Raw genomic sequence first — 20,497 nt, forward strand, 5'->3', positions numbered from 1 at the left:
ACTATGATATAAGTTAATTTAATATATAAATATATAAATAATAATAATCATAATGATTAAGTTACAATTATTCTGTCAGCTAACATTGAAACACATCACTCATTCATTTAATAGTGGCACTCGTTGGACAGCGATAAGGTCCTTTCTGTCTGTAAGATGGTAGAAGCCACATGTTCGTGGTAAACATCTCTGAACTGTAACGTTAGTGTCGGATCTCTTTCACAATGGAGTCTGTGTCAGTAACACCGGTGGAGGTGAGCGCTGCTGCGGAGGACTGTGAGGAAAACACGGACTCGTTTGAGAAAGTCACATCAAAGAGGAGTCATAAACGGAAGCGGGACGCGACGGAGGTGGACATGCGGCCCGAGGAGAGCGCGACAGCGGCCAAGAGACCGCAGTTCCCCGCGCTGTCTGGAGCCCAGCTCACGGTACTGATGTCTGTCTGGAGAAGAGCTTTATAATGCAGGCTTTAATACACGACTCTTTCACAAGTCAAAAACTCACCCTTTACTCATAACGCATTCAGAACCGCTACAGGGTCGCCTTATAAAATAGACTCAACTAAATGATTCAACTAAACACGCACTGTGTCTGATAAGCAGCTTTTCATTAATGAGGGAACGAGTTATGTGTGTTATTGCCATGTTTTTACTGCATTTGTCTATTTTGGAATAAAGAAGTTCTTTAAAATTTAACATAACACATGAACCACAAAAAAAAAAACAATCTCTCTCTCTCTGTGTGTATGTAGATGATACATCTAATTGTTGTATGATATTTATAAGAACATATAATTACCAGTATATTAACCCCATCATCATCGCTCAGAAACGTTTTGATGCCTACATATTTATTTCTTAAAAACAACAACATATCTGTATCTATAATAGAAAAAGTTTAATTCCCTTACTAAAAACTGTGCTGTTTTCAGAAAGGTTCGCATCTTTTCCAGGTCAACATGTCCCAAAAGTGTTCGGAGGGTTGAGTCTGAGTCTCCTGTCTGATGTTCAGTGGGCTTTAATGAAAGTGTTGTTGTTTAGGGAGGCTCGGTGGAGATGCGCAGGGTGCCTGTTCCTGCTCACCGTTACACTCCTCTGAAGGAGAACTGGATGAAGATCTTCACCCCCATCGTAGAACATCTGCAGCTCCAAGTGCGGTTCAACCTCCAAACCAGGAACGTGGAGATCAAGGTAAGTGCTGGCGGTCGCTGTAGGTTCATGTACTAGTGGGAAAAGATCATCTCCAGTAATGTCAGATCAATTCTAGTGAATGAAGTGCTGTTGTGTTGCAGACGTGCAGAGAAACGAGTGACATCGGCGCTCTGACCAGAGCCGCTGACTTTGTGAAGGCGTTTGTTTTGGGCTTTCAGGTGGAGGTGAGTGTGACCGAGCTCATGTCTTTGAGAGATTGAAGGTCCTGTCATTGGATGTGGTTTCAGAACGCCTGCGAGTGTGAAAGCATTAAGACAGAGATGTTGTTAGGAGTTTGGAGCGTGCAGTAATGTGTGTATCACATGTCTCTCCACAGGATGCTCTCGCTCTGATCAGATTAGATGAACTCTTTCTGGAGACGTTTGATGTCACAGACGGTGAGTCTTTAACCTCAGGTCCTTCACCAGAGAGACGTGTGTCCAGCCGCTGATTCCTCCGTCTGTGTGTTTGCAGTTAAACCTCTGAAAGGAGATCACTTGTCCAGAGCCATCGGCAGGATCGCAGGGAAGGGAGGGAAAACCAAGTTCACCATCGAGAACGTGACCAAAACCAGGATTGTGCTCGCAGACACGTGAGTGCACTCAGAACACACATTATTTACTATGTATTTGTTTATTTTACTTCATTTTCAAGGGATGTAATATATTAATGCACTGTTATTTTAGCCATACATGTTGAGAACATGTCATATTTAATATTATTTCAAGCGATCTGTTTGTGCTCTTCACGACTGCATGATTTACTTTTTTTGTTTTTCTGTACAGGAAGGTTCATATTTTAGGATCTTTCCAGAATATCAAAATGGCTCGAACAGCGATATGCAACCTCATTCTCGGTTAGTGAAAACTTAATGCCTAATGTTTGCATCTGAATGGATAAAAACAATCCCACTAAGAGGAACTCTTTCTGCTGTCTGTATCTCTCACAGGAAGTCCTCCATCTAAGGTGTATGGCAACATCCGGGCGGTGGCGAGCCGCGCAGCCGAGAGGTTTTAACACATGAAGAAACACAGCTCATGGACTGATGCGGAAACAATGATTTACTTTATTAGTGTGATATTGGCTTGTATGTGTGTGTGTGAATGATATGAGCGCTGCGTGAGCCTCAGAGAATAAACAGAAACCAGACACGTGTGGATCCAATGTCAAGTTTTACACCTTTATTGTTTCATACAGTATCAAGTAGTCCATATATCCCATAATAGTTGCTTTTATTTGATGCAGCATGCAGAATAGACATCCCATAACCGACGAGCTTCATGTGCCTTCATACGTGCGAGACACCATCTCATTCACCAAAGCTGCAGAAAACCCATGAATATCTGGTTAGATCTGAAGTGACAAAACGAAGGGGCAAATGATGCGAGCTGAATATGATTGGATCTGAAAAGAATGCACCTCTGTCTGATTCTAATTTGGCAACTTATGTAATGCATTTCATGGTTCTGTTGGTTATAAATTTCACAGCTTAAGTGTAAAGCAATGGAATAGATGAAACAAAGCATGCAGAAAGGAAGTAGTTAAAGCGAGCACAGCAGAAGCCTCATACGTGTCAATATTACTGGCGTGTGATGCTGAGGTGGGAGGTGCGTTTGGTTACTCTGCTCCTGTCATGCATGGAAAACGTTTTTATTTGAAGCTCCAGTCTTATACACAAGAGTTTAGATGCCTTAAAGCTCTCATGTGGATGTTATACACGTATCAAAGCACACAGATCTCATGCTGCCGTTAGAAAAGATGGAGGTGAAAATAATCATGTATTAGAGACGATCGGACGCTTCAGCCACACACTAGACGAACTATCGAAGCAAGCGTCTTCCCATTAAAAGAAAGATGGCACGAGCAACACCTCTGGATGAATACAGGTTTGTTAGTGGTTCAGCTGTTCAAAACTGAAAACTTGAGTTATTAAAAGTCACCGAGCAACATTAGTTTATAAAAGAGACGTTCTGAGATCCTGCTGCATCTTCTCACAGATGAGACGGTCAGACTGTGAGTGATTGTGTTATCACCGTGTGCGGTTTCATCTGTGAGAGTCATTAAGACAAGAGATACATCTGTGTTACATCCTGGTAACTTTCTGCTGTAGCGTCTCAACGCTTCTGACCTGAAGATGCACTTTCCAACAATATAAACGTTATATCACCACTGATACAAAAACAGTTATTGAACATGAGTAAATGCTAGAAATAGTGTACATCACAGAAGAAAGCCAACACTGCCAACAACATTGTTCTGCTTGGCACATCAAACCCTACACAGATGTATTATATCATACTTAATATTTAAAAAAAAAAAAAAAAAAAAGACGGCACAAAATAAATATTAAAAAAGAAGCATTAAAAAACAAAATAAATATGGACAAGCCAATGCTCTCTCCTGTTGAAGCGAGATGCTCTTTCAGTGTTCGTAAGCCCATGACTGAGTTCAGTAACACTGAAACACATAGAGAGCATCTGCTGGACGTCTGGAGCAGGTCGACAGATGGAGAGGGAAGATCACACATCCACCACCATCTTCTTGTGTATATCCAGACCTCCGACCACCTGAGGACACACACAACAAGACCATTCACTCCTGAAGACCTCTACATGAAATACACCGCCTACTGGACACTAGGCTAGTCTCCTGAGAAGCGGCAGGATTTTAACATCACAATATAAGAGGGAAAAAACTGCTTCTATAGTGTATCTATAATTTGTGTATTGTATAGTCTGTCATTCAATAAAGTTATTTAAAAAAAGCTATTCAAATACACACAAACAGACTTACAGCACAGAACTCCTCGAAGGATATCCTCCCGTCCCCGTCCTTGTCAGCGTTGATGATGGTCTTGTCCACGATCTGCTGCAGCTGGGTGTCCTTCAGGTTGTTGCCCACCATCATCTTCAGCACCTGGAACAGCTCTCCGTTGGAAATGTAGCCGTCCTTGTCCATGTCATAGATCCTGAAAGCGACTGGGTCCGGGAGAACAGCAGAAGATGACTGAGAGTCCAGCACTGAGTGATGTGAGATCAGAGGTGAAGTGTGTTGTACTCACAGCGCAGTTTCTGCTCTTTATCACCCTTCACACTGAACTGAGAGACGCCCTCGATGAACTCTACACACACAAACAACATCATTAGACCAATAACTCGAGCAATTTAGCTTTTATTATTTTTTAGTTTCAGTTCTAGTTAAAAAGTTAATCTAAATGAAATGAGATGGTAACTAGCTATACATATATATATATATTTTTTTTTTCATTTGAAGGCAGATCTTTGGCCACTGATAGAGATTCGTGGTCAGTGTTATCCTCCAGGTGGGACGCACTCAGAGGCAGACCTTCTTTCATAATGAGTACAGCCAGCCATTAGCACCAGTGTGTGATCGTTGTACTAGGTTTGAGGTTGAGGTTGTTATATATTCATAACGACATCATCTATCATTAAGCCCCTCCCCTCGAATGCAGGTGAGCCAATGGCAGTCCAGTATCAGTTGCACGGGGAATGTAACGCAGACATCTGCAGGTTTCAGCTCCATAGAGAAACACTGGAAGATCTGAAGCTTGCAGCGTTTTTATGGGGTTTATGATTCAAAAATGGAAAAATGATGTGCCTGGCGTCCTTGTAACACTGATTCCAGATGAGAGGATTGGCAATGGAATGGAGACCTGGGTTCAAATCTACTGTGAGACACCAATGTGTCCCTGAGCACTTAACCCCTAGTTGCTCCAGAGGCGTGCAACCTCTGACATATATAGCAATTGTAAGTCGCTTTGGTTAAAAGCGTCAGAAAAATAAATAAAATGGCTTAGTTGACTATAATCACCTTTCTGAAAAAATATAGAGATCTTTTAACCAGTGTGAGAGAATGTGAACGTTGTTGGCAAACGACACAAAGGGCTTCTTTTCAGGATGTGATGCAACAGGTCTGAGCTTCTTTAAGCTCATTTGTTGAAGTGTTTCACAGCTGCAAGCTTGAGTTCATGCACGCATGATGCAAACATTCAATAAAGACAAATCCTTAGATTCATTATGCAATGCATTCAAATCATTACACATCTGCATGTGTAGGTCTCTAACAATCAAAATGCTATATAAAAAAATCAAAACTGAGCCTATTTTAAGAAACATTTCAACATTTAGTCTGTGCATCAAAGCATGATATTTCATGACAATATAAATTAAAAATAATAGCCACCCCAAATTCCCAATTCTTCCTATTTTATTGCAAAAGCTATCATCCCCTTTACAAAAATTAAATACAAATAACTATTATATTTAATACGTCTGGTATTTTTGTTGTACTGCCTTTATGCTGGTTTAGATGACATTTAAATTTAATTTAAGTTATAAAGATGTTTGTACTAATAAGACTCACCTTTGTGAACGCATGCATGTAAAACAAATCAAATGTGCTTAACTTGTCAAGAAAATACTAAAAATAAATCATAGTCCTAAAATACACCCAAATATAAATGTACAAATAAATCATATCAAATATGTCTAGAATAAACATTTATGCTCAGAGAGTGATGATGGTTCTGGGGTGAAATGTTTTCATCAGATGCGTTTCATGTATGATTTCAAGCTTCAGACGAACAAAGCGTTTGGATTCTTGTGCAGCTGAATGATTTCTGGCATGCCTCACCTTTGAAGTCCACCTCTCCGTTGCCGTCCGTGTCGAATATCTCGATGACCCTCTGCACCAGTGGATTCTGCTGTAACTCGGGCAAGGACATGAACTCCTCCACGCTGAGGGATCCCGAGTTATCTAGGTCGAGTTTCTTAAACCTCTTTCCCAGCCTTTTAATCTCATCAGCATCGACTGGCGTGGACCGAGAGAAAACGGCAGACACACACAACAAACACAGACATGGACAACATTAGCAAACACTTGAATCCAGCGCATGAAACAAACACTGGCCGTGTGTCGGAGCACAACACCACCCAGTCCAGCCGCTCTCTGTGCTTCAGCCAAACACACAGCAGATGAGTGAAGCGTGACACACTCACATCCTGTGACGGGATCCTTGGCTCGCGCTGGCATGGCTCGGGTCACCACACACAGAGGTTTGCCCATCGCACTGTACCGAAGAGCCATGCGGATCCCCCTCGCTGCTTATTACCACTGCCGAGCTCTGAATATCAAACTATAAGCTCATTCAGATTCAGTCACATGACCCTCCAGCTCTGAGCTCTTTACTGCACTACATGTGTCTGTTCTTACACTGACGAATGTTTGGAATAATCATGACCTGTATTGCTTTTAATCAGCAAATCTGCATCTATTTAATCAAAAATGTAATTTATTTCTGTAATGTGCAGCTGTATTTTCAGCATCATTACTCCAGTCTCCAGTCACAGAAATCATGAAAATAACTGATTTACTGCTCAAGAAACATTTGCATTCAACATACTGCGTTTCATTAGATCTGTACTCGTACTCTGCATTTTGACAATGAAGTTGAATCTAATTCTAATCTAATTTCTGATTATTTTTGTGTTAAACTGTAAATATACCTCCATTCAAACAAATAGAACGAGTCGTTTTAGGAGGCTGTGAATGAGTCTTAACTTTTAGAAAGAATATCTCTTTGGGTTTGAGACTTTAGTCTTTGCTGCTTTACAGATCTTCTTTATGCACCAAGAGCTTGTAACACTTCAAAGAGAAAGGAAAACTTGAAATCGAACATATGACCCTTTCTTTGTGTTGGCAGTCAGCTGCAGGTGTGTGGATCATGAAGAAGATGATATCTGTCCTCCTGCACACTGATATGTGCACATGCATCAACTCCACGCTCAGATCAGTGACGGTGATGAATCACCAGCATTAGATCCACTGTAATTAATGCAATTAGAAACACTGAGATGATCGAGAGGACTCTGTTGAAAGCATGACAGTCGCAGGAGGTCAAACTATCATGAGTACATGAGTACAGTGACTGATGTGAGAGCACATACGCACTGAAAGCAAAACTGATGATGGGGTATATCACACATTCAACGTATTACAGCCCAACACAGCTGGAGTACTAGACCATGGGAGCTTGTTTGTGTCACTCGACAGTAGGGCTGTCACTTTTGAGAAAAATCTAATTCGAACAGAAATCGAATATCATGCAATTAATATACCCCCCCCCCACACACACACACACCCGCACAAAAAAAGCACAAAAAACAAAACACCGCAGCCTAAAGGAGATTCAATCACAAATGTATTAACAGTGAGTCATAAACAGGACTATCTGGATTATTATTATTTTTTTTATCAATATCAACTTGTATGAAGTGCCACTATGCATATCCCACAATATTAGGCTAAATGAAAAAAAAAAAAAAAAAACGATTCAGAACAGGCAAAAACAATAGCGTGACAACTTAAACAGCAGCAGAGTAAGGCATATAGCCTAATTCATTTCTTAATATTGTTTGCAAGAAACACCAGTCTATCAAGTTGATCTGGATTAAGAACACATGTTCGGTGCGCACAGACGCGCCTGACTACTAGCTAGTACGGTGTACATTTTAGGACAGCCTCAGACCTCAGTCATTAAACGAAAAGGTGTCATGCCTCAGACAAAACGGCATCGCGCCTCGGGACTGAAAAGCTTCAGGTCTCATCTAAAATGACGTCAGGTCTCATACAATTAGGCATCAGATGAAATGAACTCAGAACAAAAGGCAACAGACGAAACGGACTCAGGTGGAGTATTGCGTTCTGGTGTTTTACATATATACATATATAGTTAAACCATGGTTATTTTTCGTAAGGGTAATTTTACTACTTTGCCAAAATAAAAGCTCGCTGGTTGCAATATGGCTAACTAACTTATTAAACGTGCACACAAGACTCTCGAAAAGCATGTTCTCTTCCCTATATAACTTAATTAGTGTAACATTTGAATAAAACTGTAAAAATATAATATATTAGACACTGGTTATCTCCTTTTGCCAATCAACCAACCATTATATTCCACTTCCTCTGAATGGCGTGCGTGTGACGTCATATGAGCCGGGGCAACGCGATACTTCACCTGAGTCCGTTTCGTCTGATGCCTAATTGTATGAGACCTGACTTTGTTTTTTCTGAGACCTGAAGCTTTTCAGTCCCGAGGCGCGATGCCGTTTTGTCTGAGGCATGACGCCTTTTCATTTAATGACTGAGGTCTGAGGATGTCCTAAAATGTACACCATAAGCTAGCTATTATTCGCTTGATTTGGTCATGGGCCTACGCTACAATACCTCTAGAGTGCCCTCTACTGGATAAGATGCAAAGAATTAAATAAAAAAAAAAAAAAACGGTCTAATCATTGACTGTAAAAAATGTGTTACAAATGGCATTTTAAAAACCAGATATTTTATTTATAGTTTGATTACAGATATTTCACTTCATGTCCGAATGCATATTCGAATATCGAATAAAGAGTGACAGCCCTACTCGACAGCTTGGGATGTTTTCGGCCTCTGCCACATTAAAGTATTAGAGATATGCCGGAATCAAATTTTCCTCTTGCGATTAATTGCACGGTATACGGTATTATTACGGTATTGAAATGTAGTTTTAAAACAAGTCATAATAAAGTATGACAGGTTAAGTAACTTTTTTTCTTATAACAAAAGAACTGAACATTTAAATAAAAGCAATACAGGAAAGTGTGTAAAGTTAAGAGTTTTACACAGATTAAAGTGCAAAAGATCTAAAAGACCAATCGGTATCACTTTACAATAAGACCTCATTAGTTAACTTTAGTTAACCATTAACATGCACAATGAGCAATAGCTACATTTGCTAAAGAAGTTATTAATCTTTGTTAAAAACTATAAGTCTTTGTTCATGTTAGCTCATTAAATAACACATATGCAACTTTAGAGTTTAACAATGTGTTATTAAATATTGTAATACCTAAAATTAATGAATGTTCAGAAGAATTTTTCATTGGAAGTTTATGTTAGCTAATGAATTAATTAATGTTAACTAATACACAAATCTGAATGGCCATTTAAAATGATTTAAATATGTTTCAGAAAGTAGTGCAGCTGCTTTATTTACGGGGTTTCCAGAGTAAGGACTTCATTTTCTGCAGTTTAGCGCCATCTGCTGTCAGAGAGTGAATGTGGTCTCTCACGTGTTCCTCACGAGTCTTTCAAGCATCATTCAGACGTGTTCATTTTGACCAATTGATGGGAAAAGTATTCTTAAAATGCATCCCAATTCTGAATAATTTGTAATAAGTAATTATTCACAGTATTTAGAAGTGCACACGATAATAGTATCATGCACATTCATTCACTAAATGTGAACATAAAATCACAACACAAAAAAATCTTGCTGATTCCACGCATGGCTCTTAGTGTCTCGTTTCTTTCTCTGTTCCTCTCTGTGAGTTGAATGGCGCGTGTCATTTGCATGAGACATCTTCAGTAGGGCACAGCAATGGTTAGATTTGACAAATATTAACTAACCCAGGCCTGGCCTACCGCATACGCTCCTGATCTCTCGCTACGCTCCTGATCATTCGCACACATCAGAGGGAAGCAAAACCAATTAAAACCTTTCAGAGCTAAATATAAGCCTCGGCATCTCTGGAGACAAGCTTCACTTCATCATGTTTAGCTTGATTTGTTTCACAACTAGTGATTCAGGAAAGAGTGAGCACGCTTCAATCACCATCTAGGTCTGATTAGCATTTAAAAAAATGAAAGCATTGTATGCAAATTTGGAAGAAATGTAATGATACTTACAATGCGAGCACATTTCCAGGGGATAACTTGCCTCATTTCCCTACAAAAGAAGAACAGGAGCAGATTTCATGAACTTTCTACACATGACCTCTTCTCATACAGGTATACATGTTATATAATAATAATAAATAAGCGTCATATTTTAGGGATCAAAAACACTGAGCAATTTGTGAGACATTCAAAGTGAGTCGACCAATAGGAGGACTTCAGATGTTCACAACACCTGTGAAGAGACCACACCAACTCTGAATCAACATATTTACAATATGATTAAAAAACACTAGCCTATCATTGATGCCCTGTCAAAAAGCTCCTATTTAGGTTATTTTGAAAAAACCACTGAAATAGCCTCCCACCACAAAATCCTACATCCTGACGTTGGTTTCTGTCTTGTCAAACAGTACTTGTGCATCACCTGTGATCGCAGAGACACAAACCAAACGCTGCTCTGTTCTAGAAGATCAAATACTAAATGGCTGCACTCTCTGGATCTCCATCTGCTTTGATTTATTATTTATAAATTCAGTTCAAGGGCTCACAGGTCCATATTCTGTCTGTGTCACAGCACTGAGCCTCCAGGAGTTTAAACATTACGATTCGTTGTGTGTTTTGACCAAACACGAGCGCTATGTCAGGGTGAATGTGTGATGTGTGTGAGTGTATCTGCAGCAGAGAGCGTGGGCTTTGTGAACGGATCATGTGACCAGCAGCCCGAGCTAAAGCCCCACAGCAGCGATGCAAAGAGAGGGACTCAGAGACCCCGAGAGACACCCGCTGATGGGGACGGGGCGGCTAGGACTGGGGAACAGCTTTGTGGTTTAGTCTTGCATCCTCAGAGATGAAACATCACAGATCTACCAAACTGACGGTGAAAAGCAGATGCAGTTTATGCAAATGGCATCTGAAGTGTTTTTGAAGAGTGGGACTGGGTTATTAATACCAGATCCCCCGAGTCTAAAATAAAGAAATGACACCAGTGATTATTCACAGTAGACCTTACTATCCACGAGTAGATAGAAAGAGAGAAGCACTGCGGCTCAGAAAGGAAAAGATGGCTGAATCGTTAGTGGGCTCTTGTGAGATGTAAATGAACTCTTTCGTGGGCTGAACATTGTCTGGAAGACCTAAGAGGCAAACACTCAGAGCAGTTTATTAATAATGCATTCGCCATTCAGAGTCAATTAGACCGCACAAAACATGCACTGCGCAGTGAACACACAGCCCTGCTCCCTGCAGAGCAAACATGAATGCACTAACAAAACTGGCTGAAACGTCTTCAATAACACTGGGTGAAAGGAACAGAGAGGATGTCACATGTGTCACGGCTGGAGAAGCTGCGTACAGCTGCTCAAGTTCATAACGCTCGGTCTCTGGTGTCCTTTTGAGCAATACGGTATCGTAGGAGGCGGAAGAAGTGTTTGAGATGGAGACGTTAGACTAGACAGAGGAAACCTTGAATAGGATATCCGACAAATTTTATTATCGAGCCGATACCGATAACAGTTAAAAAGAGCATGTATCGTCTGATACCGATACGGTGGCCGATATATCATGCATCCCTAAAATACAGTAATTATATACCATTACTCCTTTAACACATTTATTACATTGTCTACATTACAAATAAAATGAAAGTTAATATATTTCAGATTTCTCCCAGAACACCATGGTGCTGTTAGTGTTACTACAGTAAATCCATGGTGAATGATTGTTGACCGTCTCGTTGTGTCTGAATCATGCGTGTTCTTGGCTGTATTCAAGATCTTCACACTGGATCTCACAGCACTGTTTAGTGTTGCATGACTGACACTTATTCACGAGTAAACACATCTTCACTAGTGAGCTTGCCCTGCAATTTGAACTTTGACCCAAGTGAATAAACAAACATTATATCGCACAGTTTTATCATTATCGTTTTTATCGGCCAGCACTAGCAAAAATATATTCTGATATCTACGTGACACCACCTGTCTATGGTAGTAATAACTGAAAATATCAGCCCTAAAGCTAAAGATTATTATTCTCTACTAAAGCTTAAATTGCAAGTATGAGTAATAAAGAGGAGGGAACTGATATGATCTTCATTCTCCTTCACAATGCCCACAAAAATGACTAATGCTCCCAAACAGCTTTGCACTGCCTGAGTGCAGGCCTCCGCTTGACTGATGTGTGTGTGTGTGTGTGTAATACCTGGAGAAAGCTAGCCGCTAGCATTCCTATTGATCTCAACTCCACACAGGAACAACATTATCTTTACATGTCAGACAGACTCTTCCTGTCTAGGTGGGCGGTTCTCCAACAGAATCAACTGCAATGTACCAGACCTTACATGACGTCCAGTGAAAACTCTAGGAAACCTTGACCCCGCAGGCATACTAATACTAATTATTCAGTGCCTGAACTAAATCTAAGACAAGATGCACATTAGATATCACATGTGATGTATCGTGCAGCCCTGGGTCAGTGCATGTGGTCTTAAAGTGACAGCAGCCGATAAATACCTGCTTCTAAATAACATCTCAGCTTTAACATAGATTGATCTGTATGTAACTAGTGCAGTGAGTACTACTGTGTTATTTTACACTTCATTATTACATTTCTGCACCTGAATATGCTTGTCATTTGTGTAATTGTTCTTGTTTTACTTTACTAATTTTACTAAAGCTAGTAGTTTTGTTGTGGTATAGAAGTACTTAAAGTAAGCTCGCACTCTTTTTTAATTAAATTGTTTCTAGTTTTTGCCTTTATATCACCACAACCATTTATGATAATACATTTAAACTTAAATCATAAATCCAGAAAAATTAAAAAAAGCACAATTCCTCAGAAAAAAAGTAGTAGTATTTACTACTATTGTAAGTAAACAAACAAATAAATAAATGTTTAAAGATGTATTAATTCATTTTTTTTTTGTATTAAAATGTAATTAAACCATTAAATTAAGACAGAAACTACTATCAAAAAACTAATTTGGGGGGAAATACAAGATTCAACAGGACCCTAAAAATGTGTTCATCTTTTAATAAACCACTGTTAAATCATATAGGTTTCATTATTTCAATTAATTGTACATACTTTTTGAATAATTGAAATTAATTAACCATTAAAAAGAATGGGGGGAAACTGATTTCATTGACCCTGTAAATATCAGTGTAGGCTGTATCTCATATACATGCATTGAATCGCAGATCCCAGTGAACACATCAGGAGCTCTGCATCACACTATTCTGTAAGACAAGGCCACACAAAGCCATTCCTGCAGAAGACGTTTGTCTAGGGCTGTAGCTGCTGAAATACTGAAGTAAAGCAGTTCTCTAGCTGTAATATCATCACCAGAAACCAGGACAGAACCTAGATTTCAACACCAAAGTGTGGCCAGCTATGATGGACGCAGCTTCTCATCAACCTGCTTCAGTCTGACGCTTCATCCTCAAGGGTTTCTGCACTACACCATCATCAGAGTCCTCCAAAATACTGAAATCTGTCCGAGCCATTGCCTTGTGGGAGAATGCATATATAACTGCAGAGATCAACCGCTTACTGTTTCTTCTATAGGCATATCAACACAATATCTGTAATACAGTCAATGAAAGAATTACCGGTAGTCACGGGTCTGGAGCATTCTGTAAGGCACTGAATAAGCAGCACCACATCAGTCTTCATGAAGACTCATATTTAGGCAAACACAAACTCAGCGTTTCAGGGTTACAGTCTGACCTCGAGTGGACAGCCTGACAGAGTTTGACATGACACCCCTCCCAACAGCTCTCAGTCTGTCACAAGACTCTTCCAGAAAAAGACATCGACTATAATAAAATGAAGAAGCCCTAAGGACCTGGAACAGAACATTGTAGAGCAGACCTAGATTTTGCTCCAGTTCACTTTAATGAAAACGATCAGCTAGAAGCTTGCTTTTCCAGCTAGAAGCTTGCTTTTTGCTTTTCCAAGGTAAAGGCTAGTACAGGTGAGGCTTCTGGATTGGCAACTTCTTGTCGGTTTACACGGAAATCTGTTAAGTCATCACATTAACAACGAAGTGTAATGAGTTTCTGGTGTAAGACTTCACTACTGAATTTCTAGTGTAACAGACATTTACATCATTGGTGATGATGGTGCAATACCGTGGATCTCTATAGTATTAATGGTTTTCTTGTAAAAAAACTACATGAATGTTGTAATCATTCAGTATCACGGTATTACCATCGGATACCATCACAACGCTGCATTTGTTATGTGGGCATGAAGCAGTTTGGTAGTAATTATTGAAAGTGCTGAATGTAGAGATGTAGCACTGCAGGATACATTGAGTGAATAACTGTATCATTCATATAAAGGTGGATTATAGGTGAGATGAAACATCTCGAAACAGTGTCCATTTCTCTTATTTATCAAACTGTTGATAGAATAATAGCAATGGAAATGTCTGGTTGTTGTAATAAATGTGGTGTGTATATGTATTGTCATACTTGACAGCATCACACGAGGCACAGCTCAGGTAAACACTCATTTTACAAACACTTTGCATGAAAACAGACTCAGCCTGACAGATGCTCAATAGGAAACCCATAAATCTTCATGCTATGACAGCTTAGCCAAACGTTGAATGTGTTGCCCAGGGTTTGCAGGAAGCATCTGAAACTACGATATGTGGTATTTGTTTACAGTGCTGCAAACGTGTCGTGTTGTGTTCCTTACCATTTTGCTGCTTGCGCGACGGAATTCGCCCTCGGAAACGAACAGCAGTAAATGACAGCACAAAAATAAGAGGGAAATGCTGCTCTTGGTCTTGTTGTTTTGTGAAGAAAAGGCTGGTTTTGACACAGCAGTAGCGTAACCTATTTTCCGTCCGTTTCCGTGGGCTTCACTGCAGCAGCGAGGCGAGGAAGCGCCGCAGGGCGGGGAGGGAGGGAGGAGCCGGGGAGGAGCGCTGCTATTGGACGACGCGCGAAGGAGGCGGGGCAACGAAGCGCTGATGGGCGGTGCTTCGGTACACTACATACGGGAAACCTTTGCTCCAATCCCTCCCTTCACGCTCACTCACTCTTGGCAGTCTGTCTTTGGCAGTGTTGGGGAAAGTTGCTTTTAAAAGTAATCCATTACAATATTGCGTTACTTCCTAAAGAAAGTAACTATAACGTTACTTGGTTACTTTTTATTGAAAGTAATGCGTTAGGTTTCTTTTTTTTTTAAATTTGGTCTAGGCTTGCTTGTTTGCTTATAATATAAAAAATATATTTTTTGCAAACGTAACAGCCCTTTCACACCGAAAGCCTCAGGCTGAAGGAAATAATCTCACGTCTGTACAGTAGAATACAGAAAAAGAAAGTACAACACTGTTCAGCAATAAAAAAACAAGAAATGTTAGTTTGTCTTGTGCAATTTTTGCTTATTAGTATGGTTGAATTAAAGGTCAGTAGCAAATTGATTAATAAAATGGGATTGGACACATAAAGGATATTTGTATTATTTAACATATTCAATTATTGCAGCTTTGAGTCGTCATATTTTGAGTTGCTTTTAACTGTTTTTATTAATTTTGAGGAAACCTTTTTTTTTTTTTTTTTTTTTTTTTTGAGATGTGAGATGAATTAATGCAGGTTCACATTTATTCTAGAACTAAAGTAACATCTTACCACCAATTTCTCTCAGCATGGAGACAGGAGAGCTTTCAACCAACAGATGTGAAACGAGTAACTCAGATATTTTCTTGTAAATGAAAAATTAATGCATTATTTTACTAGTTACTTGAAAACAGTAATCTGATTAGGTAACTCGCGGTACTTGTAATGCGTTACCCACAACACTGGTCTTTAGTCATGTAATTAGTTGGGCCAAGATTATATCTGCAATGAATAATATTTTTAGATAAACAGTTGGTTATGGATCCTCTAATGTTGATCCTTGGTCTTATCGTGGTCTTGGGCTCTTTTCCTCATTTTTAGGAGTTGAGGTCTTAAAATGTTTAATAATTATGCTAAAACCTAGTCTTCTTGATATTTCATAAACACTATGCTGCAGCGCCACCTGTTGGCTGCATGTTTGGATGATGTGAGCATTCAAGTGCTGCTTTATCTTGGTGACCCTCTATTAGCAGTCATTTCCAGCTGTGGGATGATCAGTCATGTGTAAAATTAAAAATAAATAAATAACTCGTGGTATTTTTGCAGTGACACTGGGGTCTGCATGCATGGCGACGTGTTTAGTTCCAAGACAACTCAGTTAACACACCGCATCCATTTTTGGTACATTTTATTCTTCTTTTAAGGAACATTAGGCTACCATTTTGAAAAAATGAAAAAATATGGAAAAATACAACCAACTTACAATTATTGCACATTAATCACAATGCACCATTACAAAACACTCATAAAAAGACACTATAAATGTATTAATTGGCTCAATTTTACTGCAAAAATGCTACATTTACTTGGATTAACAAACGGTGGCATGCTAACAATTCTAACATGTAATCTATATAAAATCTGTAAACTGTAAATATATCACTGGGTCCTTCTGAGGTAGACAACTGGAGGGAAAACTGCAAAAGAGACAACACTACAAAAAACAGGGTAAAGTGCTCCTATTTTGCATCAGACACATTGCTTTGATTTTCCAGCAGCACCAAGACAAATCCAACAGAACTCACACTCCATCACAAATCATCACTAACAGGAAAGGCTACTACATCTCTATTCATATTTCAGTGAGAACGACGGTGTGTCGTTTAGCTCAGATTAAGATCGTCTTCCCTCTCGTTTAACCACAGACTCTTTTACAGAAACAGTTCTTTATTGATCCACATGAGGGTGCGTGTGTCGTTGGGTTTACACTCGTACTCGATGCTGTTGAAGCTGTTCCCCCATTGACAGTGGTCTCTCTTGTTGTAGTTGTAGAACTTGACCTGCCAGACGGTCTCGAAAAGCCCTGCCTGAGTGAACTGTCGAGCACAGAAACCACACATCAGGAGAAACTCTCATTTTTAGTCACATGGCTGTTATAATATATTCCCAGTGAGCTGCATTGCTTTACTTTCTACTTCAAAGTGAGACCTGATGAACCCATTTAAAAGACCTTCAGCTTCTCAGGGTGTCAGTTCTCACCTGTATGTTGACCTGAACAGGTTGCCTCTCGCCGCTTTTGGTGTGTGTTACCCCCTCAGTGTCATACATCCCAGTGTACACTACGGACTGAGGGTCTTTAGACTGCTGCTCCAGCGGAAAAGACACTCCGCCGATAGTCATGGATCTGAGGAATGAGATGAGTATTGCATGTTTACATTATGATAAGATTTAACAAAACCTATACCACATTCTGAATATCAGTCATTTACTGTGCTTATGCATATGACGAATACATTTTCTAAATGAAACAGAAATTCAGAACGCAATGTCTATTCGAACTGTCAGACATCTTTGCCTAGATATGTGTAGGATTACACGTAACAAAGAATACTTCATGCATTACAACATGTATCCAGTCAAACATGGCTGATGCTTTAATCGTCTGGATTTGACTGCCAAAGGAAGCAATCTGTCAGCTCCCTCTGTCAGTGCATGAGATGTAGACACAATCCTGTAGGATAAACCCCACAATCATGACATATGTATAACAACAACATGCTATATGCACAAATCTGAGTTGCTTTCATTTCATTTCATTTATTTTTACTATCATCAGTTCACCATGCCAATCCCAGTGCAAGGATATCCATAGCAAACAATAATAATTCAGCATTGCTGTCTTGTATAGGCTATGTCAGAATACCCTCGTGCTGTAAAATGGTACCACGGGTCCATTTGCTATTTCGCATCACTATATAAAGTGTCGTTTATTTATTCCTATAAGCAATAACAATATTTCTCAGACACTGAAATGCATCAGTGCATCTTATCTTTCAACGCTGATGCAAACCAGGCTTTATTCAAAACTATGATTTTCAGTTCAAAACGAGACAACCAATATATTTTCAATTTCTGGAATTACTATCATATTTCTATGTACTCACGTCGCCTCCACCGCTCCCGGTTTAACGATCACGTCGATCTTATATTTAGTTCCCGTCAGTAGTTTGATGGTTCGGGTCTGACCGAATCTCGTCCCGTCCGATTTGAAGTAGACTGGTCCGTTATTCGGAGTGGTTTTCAGCGAGACGCCGACTTTAATCAGTTGGGGTATGTCAGCCATGATGCCAGATGATGCGGAGAAGGCAGTCAGGTGCAAGAAAACAGGTCAAGATATTTCAGGCTGAACTAAATCGTTACGCCGTAACGCGGAAAAAAGCCACATCGCAGAAGGCACGTCCAAAGTCATGTCTGCTGTTCCTGTCCATAATCCGCACACGAAGAGTAATCCGAACAAGCGCGTGTGTGTGCGATCTAATGAGATCACGAGAGAGCCGGTGGAGCACACTTCAGATTAACACCATGCAGCATTCAGGTTTTTAGATAATTGATCATTCAAATATGCTTCTGTCAAACTAAGTGCCTTGCAGTACAGCAAGCTTCTGTTGCTCAAGGATATCAGGTGTGAACAGCCACTGAACAGGTGTCAAAATATTATGGTAGGCTACCCTATTTAGTTTTTTTGAGCATGTTTCATGCATCAAATACAATATATTTTTAACTACCTTTAAGTACCATGTACTGCCCTTCTGAAAAAAAAAAAAAAAATATATATATATATATATATATAGACACACACACACATACACACACACAGGGCTATACACCCACAAGATATTTTGAAGCCACATATACAACCCTATTATTTGTATGGCCATCATATAAAAATATCTAAATCCTTAGGCTCAGGCCATGTGACATAATTAAATGGGTCATATGATGCTTTTTTAATATCATTATTTTGTGAATTTAGTGTAATAGAATATGTTGACATGCTTTAGTGTTCAAAAAACACATTATTTTTCAAATACTGTACATTATTGTAGGTCCTCTATGCCCCGCCTCTCTCAAGTCCCTCCTATGTTCCACATATGTTAGTACGTCATATATTTGTAGAAAAAAATAAACGTTGGAGGCCATTTATCGCGTGCAAAGTCCTAAATTAATTTTGCAGTTATAGCATCACAGCCATGGCAAAAAGAAAACAAGGCAGTTTAATGAATTTTGGTTTTATTAAGAAATTGTTTAGTGATGACGTTAATAGCACGACTGATTCACCTGCTGCAAGCACTGTTACCTCCCGCCGCGATATATAATAGTGCATATACAGTTGTAGCTGTTATGTATCTTTGTAAGTCATTGCAAGTCCTTTTTTTCGATAATGTATAATAGTGCCTACACTTGTAGCTGTTGTAAGCCCCAAGAAAACAAAGTGGGCTCCCCCAAAGGACACGGTATAGTTCGAACACTGATTGGCTGAACACTGCAAGCCCTCGTCAGAAATGTAACGCCTCTTTCCATAATCGCTAGCTTCATCTTTTAAAATAAATGTAAAGACTGTTAAGACAGCTGACTCCACTGAGCCTTAGCTCTCTCTCTCACACACACACACACACACACACACATGCAAAACTCTGCATTTGAACAGTCAATAGCAAATACTTAAACTAATAACAAAACATACTTACCTCTCCTAGGTTCATGAAAGGGTCGTCCATAAAATGCATTGCTGTTCTGTTGTAAGTAATCTTAAAGATTACTTTCTGAAGGCCAAATAAAGTGCTTTTGCTTTCACCTAAATACACACACATCTCCCTGACATGACTGCTTCAACACTAACTGTGTTACTGAAACCACGACTCCTTTCTTTGCATGAACATTTGGCTGGCATTACGCAAATATTTCCACACAGTGATGTGGGGGCGTGTTTGAATGAGGGGGCGCAGTCTTAACTTTGAAAAATAATATCTGTTAGGATTTGAGACTTTAGTCTTTGCAACCTTACAGATCTTCTTTATGCACCAAGAGCTTGTAACACTCCAAAGAGAAAGGAAAATAGAAATTTGCCTCATATGACCCCTTTAAAGGTTTCTCATAAACAGCACCTTCACTTCCCTTTTCCGTTTCTTCATTTTTTTGATATCTCATTTTCTCCCTCCTGTTTATGTGTGCACATTTTCCTTGTACCTGTCACTTCTTTACCAGCAGGTCTACTGTTACGAAGACAACAGTCTCCACCTCGCTCCAAAAACAGTCACCTCTTTGTCATTTGCTTCAACACAATCTAAATTTGAGTTAAATTCAATGGATTACATTGTTTTGTCATTGTTATTTCTCTCAAAATCTATTTAATACTAAAGATTAACAAACGTATATTTCATACAAATATTTAAACATTTTCTAAAGTACCTAAATGTCAAAACTAGTACAAAATATCTATTTTTTAAATGATACTGAACAATAATACTCATATTTCTGTGGTGTTCTCCTCTCTAGCTCCCTCCTTTACTATAAATAGGCATCTGCTAAATTTATTAATGCAACTTTACAACAGATAAATCATTTTTTTCTTCTTGAAAACTATAATTTCGTCATCCAGGCTTTCCATTAAGTTGCACGTGAGGGGAACAAAAGTAGTGTCCTTCCGCTTAAAGAGTC

General features: G+C 39.4%; 3 protein-coding genes across 4 annotated transcripts; 1 reads left to right on the forward strand and 2 right to left on the reverse strand.

Annotated features, from left to right (window-relative positions):
- The first annotated feature begins 136 nt into the window (after positions 1–136).
- On the forward strand, positions 137–2,354 carry pno1 (partner of NOB1 homolog). Its single transcript, XM_052613822.1, has 7 exons — positions 137–428; positions 1,041–1,190; positions 1,292–1,375; positions 1,528–1,588; positions 1,665–1,782; positions 1,976–2,046; positions 2,140–2,354. Exons 1-7 carry the CDS (start codon positions 225–227, stop codon positions 2,205–2,207), a joined length of 756 nt encoding a protein of 251 aa, XP_052469782.1. The 5' UTR covers positions 137–224; the 3' UTR covers positions 2,208–2,354.
- LOC128026564 (calcineurin subunit B type 1) lies at positions 2,350–14,899 on the reverse strand. Of its 2 annotated transcripts, XM_052613828.1 has the most exons (6): positions 14,634–14,899; positions 9,939–9,978; positions 5,844–6,020; positions 4,252–4,311; positions 3,984–4,168; positions 2,350–3,757 (listed from the first exon to the last, which is right to left on the reverse strand). In XM_052613828.1, exons 1-6 carry the CDS (start codon positions 14,634–14,636, stop codon positions 3,710–3,712), a joined length of 513 nt encoding a protein of 170 aa, XP_052469788.1. In that variant the 5' UTR covers positions 14,637–14,899; the 3' UTR covers positions 2,350–3,709. The 2 variants fall into 2 exon arrangements, with proteins under 2 accessions (XP_052469788.1, XP_052469787.1); XM_052613827.1 differs by lacking the exons at positions 9,939–9,978; positions 14,634–14,899 and adding an exon at positions 6,209–6,353.
- A 1,273-nt stretch (positions 14,900–16,172) lies between these two features.
- cnrip1b (cannabinoid receptor interacting protein 1b) lies at positions 16,173–18,510 on the reverse strand. Its single transcript, XM_052613829.1, has 3 exons — positions 17,944–18,510; positions 17,039–17,183; positions 16,173–16,875 (listed from the first exon to the last, which is right to left on the reverse strand). The coding sequence occupies exons 1-3, from the start codon at positions 18,120–18,122 to the stop codon at positions 16,711–16,713; spliced, it is 489 nt and encodes a 162-aa protein (XP_052469789.1). The 5' UTR covers positions 18,123–18,510; the 3' UTR covers positions 16,173–16,710.
- Positions 18,511–20,497: the final 1,987 nt, after the last annotated feature.

This window comes from Carassius gibelio, chromosome A13 (assembly GCF_023724105.1).
Source record: "Carassius gibelio isolate Cgi1373 ecotype wild population from Czech Republic chromosome A13, carGib1.2-hapl.c, whole genome shotgun sequence".
Taxonomy (NCBI): Eukaryota; Metazoa; Chordata; class Actinopteri; order Cypriniformes; family Cyprinidae; genus Carassius; species Carassius gibelio.

Coding starts and splice junctions, on each gene's coding strand:
- LOC128026564 (XM_052613827.1), bottom strand. CDS start 6,296: ATGGCTCTTCGGTACAGTGCGATGGGCAAACCTCTGTGTGTGGTGACC. Junction 6,021..6,208: donor CAAGGATCCCGTCACAGGAT/GTGAGTGTGTCA, acceptor GGTCCACGCCAG/TCGATGCTGATGAGATTAAA. Junction 4,169..4,251: donor TAAAGAGCAGAAACTGCGCT/GTGAGTACAACA, acceptor TCCCGGACCCAG/TCGCTTTCAGGATCTATGAC.
- cnrip1b (XM_052613829.1), bottom strand. CDS start 18,122: ATGGCTGACATACCCCAACTGATTAAAGTCGGCGTCTCGCTGAAAACC. Junction 17,184..17,943: donor CCGGGAGCGGTGGAGGCGAC/GTGAGTACATAG, acceptor CTCATTCCTCAG/ATCCATGACTATCGGCGGAG. Junction 16,876..17,038: donor CTGTTCAGGTCAACATACAG/GTGAGAACTGAC, acceptor TGTGCTCGACAG/TTCACTCAGGCAGGGCTTTT.
- pno1 (XM_052613822.1), top strand. CDS start 225: ATGGAGTCTGTGTCAGTAACACCGGTGGAGGTGAGCGCTGCTGCGGAG. Junction 1,191..1,291: donor CCAGGAACGTGGAGATCAAG/GTAAGTGCTGGC, acceptor GTTGTGTTGCAG/ACGTGCAGAGAAACGAGTGA. Junction 1,783..1,975: donor AGGATTGTGCTCGCAGACAC/GTGAGTGCACTC, acceptor TTTTCTGTACAG/GAAGGTTCATATTTTAGGAT.